General features: G+C 46.0%; 1 protein-coding gene across 2 annotated transcripts in view; it reads right to left on the bottom strand.

Moving 5' to 3' along the window:
* The window catches only part of SMARCAL1 (SWI/SNF related, matrix associated, actin dependent regulator of chromatin, subfamily a-like 1), a 54,191-nt gene extending 46,981 nt beyond the window's left edge, over window positions 1-7,210 (bottom strand). The window contains exons 1-4 of one of the 2 annotated variants that reach the window (XM_010861162.1): window positions 6,835-7,210; window positions 4,612-4,647; window positions 3,375-4,213; window positions 2,718-2,768 (exon numbers count right to left, since the gene is read on the bottom strand). In XM_010861162.1, the coding sequence (XP_010859464.1) occupies window positions 2,718-2,768; window positions 3,375-4,155 (832 nt within the window). In that variant the 5' untranslated portion in view covers window positions 4,156-4,213; window positions 4,612-4,647; window positions 6,835-7,210. The remainder of the gene's footprint in view (window positions 1-2,717; window positions 2,769-3,374; window positions 4,214-4,611; window positions 4,648-6,834) is intronic. The other variant, XM_010861161.1, reaches the window with a different exon arrangement.
* Between the last annotated feature and the right edge of the window lie 2,415 nt (window positions 7,211-9,625).

Raw genomic sequence — 9,625 nt, 5'->3', positions numbered from 1 at the left:
ACCTGCCCATTTAGAGGACATGGGTTTGATCCCAGGTCCAGGAAGATCCCACATGCCTCGGAGCAACTAAGCCCGTGCGCCATAACTACTAAGCCTGCTGCTGCTACCACTGAAGCCTGTATCCTAGAGCCTGTGCTCCGCAACAAGAGAAGCCACAACAGTGAGAAACCTGGGTACTGCAACTAAGAGTAACTCCTGTTTGCTGCAACCGGAGAAAGCTCATGCAAAGCGCACAAAGCAAGGAAGACCCAGTGCAAACCAAAATAAATACATAAATAAAAAATTAATAAAAATGCTTTATGCAGGAACACTAAGTGAAAAAGTCAAGATACAAATTATATTAAATATATAAAACATTGTACATTTTAATGCACAGGCAAAAAGGCTGGAAGGAACAAAACTAAAATGCTAATAGTGAGTGGGGACAGATGGGGGGGCAGATGAGGGGGCTGGTTTTTCTTCTTTTGCCCATTGATATACTTTCCACATGGCCTACAAAGAGTGTGTGGTAGGGTTCAAAGAGTGTGTGGTAGAGTTAAAAAGTCAAAGTTCAGAGGTGAACTCAAACAAATAACAGAAAGACTGACAGTCTTCATAAATTATACTAATGAAAAGTGTAATCTACTAAGATGACACAGCAAACATGAACCATCTGAAAATGAAGAGAGAAGGATAGAGGCACAAATTCATGATTGCTGCAAGGGTTTTCAAGATACACTTTGGTAGAAGCAGATTGTGCGTGCAAAACACTGACAAGGATACGGGGAGCAAAACAGTTCCTGTTCAGCAAAATTCATCTGAAAGCTACACTGAGAATTTTGTGCCCAACAAAGTTTAAAAAAAAAATATGTGGAGCATTACCAGAAATAATCACACTGCACAGAAAACCTAAATGAATTTGCAAAAGCAGATATCATGAGTCACCATGCATTATGGTCAGAGAGAGAACAGGAGTAAAAAGATGACAAATCAAACAAAACAGAGACTTTAAACAGTCTCTATAGGTTACTTTTTTATACATATATAAAAGTAGAAAAAAGAAAAAAACACAGGACATGAAAAAGATTTCCTAACGTTGGAAATCACTGGTTTAATATACAACAATGCAACACCATGTAGCAAGACCTGCAGTGTTAACTCAGAGCACTGTCTCTCCCCTTCCTAACACGCAATAAATGGGTTAAAATAATGGTAAGGACTTCCCTGGTGGCTCAGTGGTTTTGAATCTGCCTGCCAATGTAGGCGACCCCTGATCTGGGAAGATCCCACACGCTGCAGAGCAACTAAGCCCGTGCGCCTCAACTCCTGAGCCTGTGCTCTAGAGTCCAGGAGCCGCAAGTACAGAGTCCACATGCCACGACTACTGAAGGCCACTCACCCTAGAGCCTGTGCTCTGCAACAGGAGAAGCCACTGCCGTGAGAAGCCTGCACACTGCAACTAGAGAACACCCTAAGTAGCAACGAACACCCAGCATGGCCAAAAATAAATAAATAAATAGATAAAATAATAAAAGAAATAAAATAATGGTAGAAGTGAGCTCTCCCAAACCTAATGGTGTACATTTCAAGTGGAGGAGGCAAAAAAAAAAAAAAAAAAACCACACACACACAACACAGGAAGTTCTGCAGGGGGCTGTCTCATCACTTCCAGAAACTATACTAGTGATTCTAGAGAATTCTACTCCATGCCCCAAATCTGCAGAGGAGTAACCTCCCCGTGGATCCTCTGCTTTCCCCTTTTTGAACTGGGTGGGGAGAGAGAGGGCACTGACACGGCCAGCAAGGAGGAGCAGAACGGGGCTGACACTGACGAGGTGCAGCCTCCAGGCTTCAGAAGGCACCAAACCTTGCTGCCGGATAGGCAACAAGATCACAGAAGACAGGAATGGTGCAGCTGGGAGCCCTGACCTCCAACAGATGTGGCACAGCCTGGCACCAGCCCTTCTCTGCGCCCTGGGGTTTGTGTTGTTGCTGAACTGTTACTCTTCCTGGCAGCAGGGCCCGCACAGCTGCCTGGCATGGCTGGAGCCCACAATCTGGTGGGAATAGGCCCTCTGAAGTCAGATGGGCTGGGTTTGAATTCCAGTTGCACAACCTATTGGTTGTGTGTGATCCTATGTTAGTTACAGAGCCTCTCTGGACCTCATTTTTCCCATCTGTAAAATGGTTGTTATAAGGAATAAAAGAGTTAGCAAATACATAAGGGGCTTAGAACAGCCTTTGGAGAAGGCAATGGCACCCCACTCCAGCACTCTTGCCTGGAAAATCCCATGGATGGAGGAGCCTGGTAGGCTGCAGTCCATGGAGTCGCTAAGAGTCAGACACGACTGAGCAACTTCACTTTGACTTTTCACTTTCATGCATTGGAGAAGGAAATGGCAACCCACTCCAGTGTTCTTGCCTGGAGAATCCCAGGGACGGGGGAGGCTGGTGAGCTGCCGTCTATGGGGTCGCACAGAGTCGGACACGACTGAAGCAACTTAGCAGCAGAACAGCCTTGCATGTAGCAGGTTCTTTTAAGTGTTAGCTTTTGTTAATATGATCAGTGATGTCCTCCCAAGGACTTGCCTCACTAGGCTGGCCATGGTGAGAAGAGGAACATTGGGATGGCACCCCATAAGCCATGTGAACTACCAGCTAGACTACATCTGCTACTTCTAAGGAACTCCTCAAGAGCAGCTTCTCCATGCAAGAGGGGGCACTACACACCTACTTACTTAGGGGACCATAGTCAGTCATGCTGAAGTTCCACGTCTTGGTGGCAGGATCTGAAATGAAACAGAAGTACCCGGTTTGCACACAATAAGGCCAAAGACTTGGCATGAGCAGTACCTGGACATTCAATAAAGGCTTGTTGAATGAGTGAATGAATGAATGCACGCATGCATGCTAAGTTCAGCACAGTTGACTGAAAAGCCCCTGCTGAGGTACAATATCCCCGGGGAGGACAGACAGCAAACGTACCTGAGGATAGCCACTTTGGTTCTGCCCTTCCGGATTAACTAACCTGAGCACGCCACTTCACCTGGCCGAGCCAGTTCTATCGCCTTTAAAATGGAAATAACATCTGCTTATCACATCAAAAAAAAATAAGTGCTACAATGCACACAAAGCACCTGGCAGCAGCGGAGGGCCTGTGAAAAACTATGCATCCATTCTCCACAGGGCCACGAGGCAGCCCCCAGGCGTGGCAGCTATTGGAAGGGATGCCTAGTACAAAAGGAAACATGAACTAAAATAGAAATTTTCTAACAACTGGATGGACAGAATGTGCCAATGCATCTTCTTCATATTTATGAGAAACTGTTAGAGACTCTAGAAGTAGGGGGGAAAAAAAAAAAACATCTGAAAGAACCAGTTGGAAGACTCATTACCGTAACTTCTGCTGGGCAGACTCTTAAACACTGCGATGAGCGCCTCATTGTACCCAATCTTCACCTGGAATCGCTCTCCGTTCCGGATACACCTTCCCTGCTGGGAGCCTACCACTCTGTGCAGTGGGGTCCCTGCTTTCTGTTGCAGTCTTCCTTCTGTCCTGGGCATCACACTCCCCGAAATGTTCTGCCCAGAGGTGGAGGGTCTTGTCATCCTGGCCTCTAATTCAGGATCCCTAGGAGGCTGTCCAGAGGAAGAGGCTGCTGTCTCCTGGAAATTCTTCACTTTGGCCAAAGGCTCGTGAGTTGTGTTAGCGAAGGGTGTTGACTGGGTCTCGAGTGAAGCCTGAGGATGACCTTGACCTAACTCACAACCCCAAAGCTGTTGGCTAGGGACCCCTGGAGGACTGTTTGCCAGGGGTGGGGAGATCCCAGCGACAGTCACTTGATTTGGTGGGCGGTAGCTTGGGCAGGCTGTGGGCATCTCTTCTGGCCTCTGCCACATCCCCTTCGCCTGCTCGGAGGTGTTGGGTGGAAAATTGTGGGGATTTTGAGGTCTCTGGTCACCCTGAGATGAACTGCTGGGATTTTGTTGTTTGAAAAAGATGCCATGGCTCCCTGACTTAGAAGGATCTCGGGGGAGGTTTTGGGATGGGCCCTGCTTGGACTGGGCAGGTTTCTGATGCTGTTCTGCTAATAGTTTCTCAGCTCTTCGGGCCAGAGCCTTCTGCCGATTTGCTTCAATTTTTTTCCTCTGCTCCTCTGTAAGAGGCAAGGACATTTTAATGGGGAGATGTTCATGCAGGAATGTCAGTCTGTAATCGGAAACTTGGCAAAAGCTGAGAAAGGAAAAACAACATGGAAATAGACATTAATTTTAAAATTTTTTTTTGCTTACCTTGATTTCAACAAGCTTTTGTCCCAGGAAATGCACAAGGAGTATAAACAAAGGATATATTAAAATTTCTTTTATAATTAAACATACACACACACACATATGACAAAAACCATGACCCTGATAAAAAAAGCAAATAGCAAGGTCAATCAAATCCAAAGTTGAAAAGGTATTTCAACTGCAATATTTTTCTCCCTCTCATCCACCAGCCAAGATGAGTCAGTTATCAGATCCCAAGCAAGTTACGAGGTGCAACCTAAATCCATCAGATAAAGAGAAGGGAGTATTTCAAACTAGAAAGGATAATGGATTAGACTGACATAGACCAAAACAACTACATACCGTGACGTGACATTTATAAAATAGCCTCTTTCCAACCTGGAAGAAGGAAAAAAACATTAACATCACACAGACTGCACACTAAATTCACCCCTCAAATTGAATCCTTTTATTATTCCTAGCAAGGCAATCTGCAGGTGGTAAACCTACAACCAAGGAGCAACAAGTGACTCTTGGAAAAGTAAGGTGAAAACAGTAATACATGCTCATTGTACAAAGCCAGATACTACATACAGATGTAAAGAAAAGAGTACAATTAATCTGTAATCTCATCATCCATCCATAACCACTGTTCATAGGTGGTGGTTTAGTCATTAAACTGTATCCAACTCTTGTGACCCCAAGGATGACAGCCCACCAGGCTCCTCTGTCCATGGGATTTCCCAGGCAAGAATACTGGAGTGGGTTGCCATTTCCTTCTCCAGGGGATCTTCCCCACCCAGGGTTCAAACCTGTGGCTCTTGCATCTCCTGCTTTGGCAGGCAAGATTATTTACCAACAAGCCACCAGGAAAGCCAGCTAGTGTTCATAGAGTACGGTATAATTCTTTTTTTCTATCCATATCCTCAGATACAGGTCCTGTATTTTGGAGATAGATGAATTTACTACAAATTAGCAATGGCACCCCACTCCAGTACTCTTGCCTGGAAAGTCCCATGGACCGAGGAGCCTGGTGGGCTGCAGTCCATGGGGTCACGAAGAGTCGGACACGACTGAGCGACTTCCCTTTCACTTTTTACTTTCATGCATTGGAGAAGGAAATGGCAGCCCACTCCAGTGTTCTTGCCTGAAGAATCCCAGGGATGGTGGAGCCTGGTGGGCTGCCGTCTATGGGGTCACACAGAGTCGGACACGACTGAAACAGCTTAGCAGCAGTAGCAGCAGCAGCATTTCTCTTGAGAACCATTGATTCTAGATGCTCTAAGGAAACGAGTCAAGCTAGGTATTTTTTGGAATAAGAAGAGAGTTGGGAAGAAGTAAAATAATGCCTTTGAAAAGCCACATAAGGGCCTAATTTAATACCACTTGACTATTCCCCTCACTCCACTCGTGGATCTCTTAGAACTACATTCTGTTAATTAGTATGTCAAGATTTTCAGCAGATGTTCGTGATGAGGTAATTGGGTTACATCCCACTGTCTGTGAGACAGCTAGGCCAGAGCATCTGGGTTTCGTGGATGGAAACAGCAGCGGCATGCAGAGGACGTGTTGTAGGAAATTGGTGTCATTGGAGGATTCATCAGCTGAGCCACCAGGGAGACCCTGGTTCTATTCCTGGGCTGGGAAGATCCCCTGGAGAAGGGATACATAACCCACTCCAGTATTCCTGGGCTTCCCTGGGGGCTCAGATGGTAAAGAATCCAACATCTGCAATGCAGGAGACTTGCGTTCAATCCCTGAGTTGGGAAGATCCCCTGGAAGAGTGGTAAAGAACCCACCTGCCAAAGCAAGAGCCCTAAGATATGCAGGTATTCTTGCCTGGAGAATCCCACGGACAGAGGAGCCTGGTGGGCTACAGCCCATGGGTTCACAAAGAGTAGGACACAACCGAAGCACAGCACAGCAGGATCTTTTACATACTGTATCCCAAGCCTGATTTTATCCCCCAATTAATTTACCTAGGTCCTTTTTCCGAGAGCTGAGCCACTTTTACAGCATTCTAGGCCCAGGCTCTTTACCCTAACTTCTCTGGCTTGTTTCAGAATAGAGTCGGCTCTCAGTGTGCCACGGAATGTTTACAGAGATGACAAGGGGGTAGGGGTGGGGTACTCTGAGAAGAGCCTGGGGTTAAAAAGGTTTCCTTCCTCCTGCGACTGTCTTTGACTAGAACCCCCAAACATCTGTCCCCAGAGACCTCCCACTTCCCCCAACCGCCAACAGTAAGGAAGGGGTTAGAGAAAGGCTTTGTTCCCGGGGCTCCGCTCAAGTTCTCTGGTTCCCTGGGCAAAACACTCCTGCCTAAACTTTCCATCCAGGGCTTTGCCGCGACCCCAAATTCTACAGGCCCAAGGCCTGGTGCGCAGCCTCCACTAGCCAGGGGAGACGAGGCCGTCGGATGAGGTCCCATTGATCAGCCCCAAACCGTAAAGCCACCCCACTACACGGAAGCCCCTCTTCTTTTTGCTAGGACCTGGGTTCCACCCTATTTTGGGGGCGCGCATCTCCCCCCAGACTTGGCAGGACGGAAGCACCATTCCCACCCCTATCATCTCCATTTGGATTCACCCTTTCCGTTGGCCACTCCCTGCTCCAGGCTGGTATTTGGTCTCGTCCTTCTCCGCCGCCTTCCTCCCAGTTTACCTTCTCGGCTGGTGAGACCTAGACCGCGAGCTTCATTCTCGCCGGACCCCGAACCCAGGCGCGTCTCCAGAGCCTTCCTGAGCCAAGTTGCTCTTCCGGTGACCGGTTAGGCGCAGGTACTCGAGTGCTCGCCAGTTGGCTCGCCTTATTTCAGTTCCCTGGCCTGAGAGGTAGTGTTAGTGGCAGGGTCGGTCATCGAGGAACTACATTTCCCAGTGGGCAAAGCGGTCCGAGTTTCCCTTTAAAAAGTGAGAGTTCAGGAGGCGGGAGGCCGGAGCGGTGCTGCAGAGCCTTCTGGGATTTGTAGTTTGAGCTAGGAACCTGGTGAGAATTAGGAGAGACGCAACGTCATGGGCGGGGTGGAAATAGTCCACCCTGGGAATTGTAGTCCTCCATTTCCTGATGATGAAGCCGAAGCTCTAATCCTTTGGCCACCTGATGGGAAGAGCCGACTCATTAGAAAAGACCCTGATGCTGGGAAAGATTGAAGGCAGGAGGAGAAGGAGACGACAAGGACGAGATGGTTGGATGGCATCACCGACTGGATGGACAGGAGTTTGAGCAAGCTCTGGGAGACGGTGAAGGACAGGGAAGCCTGGCATGCTTCAGTCCATGGGGTCCCAGAGAGTTGGACACGACTGAGCGACTGAAAAACAATTCCCTGAAAGGTTTCACCAAACTCCGGATCATTAAACCAGAGTTGTTGAGGTTTCCAAAACTGAAGTCTTGCTGTGAAGAACTGTCAGAGTTGTGGGGTTTTTGTTTTGTTTTTCCATGCTCTTCCTTATTTTTAGTAGCACCCAGGAAGGAAGCAGCATGAGCTGTGCAAAGTATACAACATCATCATAACACAAGGATTTCATTTGACAAGTCAAAGATCCTGAATCTGTGGCTAATCTCATAGTACTATGGAGAGATGGGCAGTCGGATTTGGTAGTCCTGGAGGACCGGTTCCTGATATTGATAACTTTGCAATTTAAGCATCACCTGCTGTTCCAACGCCCACCTGACCTTCTTGAACCAAAAGAGAATTAGCATTGTCATCACTGTCATTGTCATAATCATCCTTTTCATCTTCAGTCGTTGTGTTGAGCATTTATTCTGAACTATCTCATTTAATCCTCACTACAATGTTTAGGAACACACGGTATTTGTATCCCCCTTTTACAGATAGGAAAATGAACGGCTACTGGATAACTTTTTCAAAGCCTTATTAGCCTATTTGTGGTTCTGACTCTGGAGCCCACTTGAGAGAAAATTAGTAACCTGACACTCTCAGAGTCAGTTTACCCCATTTCTGAGCACCAGTGTGAGCCCTGTTTCCATTCCATAATCAACTCCACTGTTAAATATTGTTGGTAAGTACAATATTCCCCTATCATCAATATTGCTATTCTGTTTCCAAACATGGCACATTTAAAAACAAACAGGTATATCATTACTTAAAGATCTGGAAATACGACCAAGATGTATTGTTCAGGAAAACAAAGCACATCAATGCATACATTTTGGTCCATTTAAAAAAAAAAATCCTTACCTATCAGTGTGTATAAACTCAGTTCACAACCAAGGGAGGATGGGGTACAGTAGTCTACTTTTTAATCTAGAATTTCCTGAATTACTTGAATTTTCTTAAAATAATCATATAGAACTTGTGTGACTTTTGAAACAGTGAACCAGGTTTTTTAAATGACAAAGGCATTGGCCTGTCTTACAGGCCTTGAGTGAAGTTAAGCATAGTGTTCAAACCTCAGCTCCACCCCTTTCATTGGCCAAGTCAACACAGTGACCCTACCTCTATTTCCTCATCTGTAAAGTTACAGTAAGAAAACAGTACCACCTTTCTAAATCTTCTTGTGGTAAGGATCAACTTGAGAAAATACAGGAGAAGCACTTAGGGAACTGTGAAATCTCAGAAGAGATGGGAGAGAGACATTGCTATTATTTGAGAGACATCTTCGATTCAGTCACTCAGTTGTGTCTGACTCTGCAACCCCATGGACTGCAGCACACCAGGCTTCCCTGTCCATCACCAACTTCTGGGCTTGCTCAAACTCATGTCCATCAAGTTGGTGATGCCATCCAACCATCTCATTCTCTGTTGTCCCCTTCTCCTGCCTTCAAATATCTTCTTAGGCCTTTCATTACTTATACCCAGAAGCCATTTCCTACTATATAGTGTGAGCAAAAATGAATGAACATCTGTCCCTGCCCTTTCTGTCCCCCAATAGAGTCAGTTAATTTGCTAAAAAGCTGGGTGCTGGGCACTCCACTCACGTCTGCCACCCATTCATACAACAGTCACTGCCCTTGGCAGTTGGCTTACTTGTAAAATGACATATTGCCCTTTGATGTGTGCTAAGCAGGCATGGGGACCAGCAGAGCTTGGGTTCTAATATTCCTATAGATTCATGGGATCAAATCCTAATTCGGGAAGTCTAGATTAACTAAAAGATGTGCTTATTGTTCTAGCGCAAACATTCTAAAATTCTAAAAATAGGAAATTAGACTAAGAATTCGGTTTTAAAAAAATTGTTTTCAGAAAGTAAACTAATCAAACACCACTCAGTGTTCACATCTGCTTTGTCAACAGCACCACTGATTGAGTACTGTTATATGCAAGGCTTCTTTGTTTAAATTTCTGTACTTCCAAAGTTCTTCAGGCAACTTATAGTAAAAAATTCATTCACTGAAGAGATTTAAAGTCCTGGAGGAA

This window comes from Bison bison, unplaced genomic scaffold (assembly GCF_000754665.1).
Source record: "Bison bison bison isolate TAMUID 2011002044 unplaced genomic scaffold, Bison_UMD1.0 scf7180017864471, whole genome shotgun sequence".
NCBI lineage: Eukaryota > Metazoa > Chordata > Mammalia > Artiodactyla > Bovidae > Bison > Bison bison.
The sequence above is the reverse complement of the archived record's forward strand: the minus strand, read 5'-3'. Positions and strand labels throughout refer to the sequence as shown.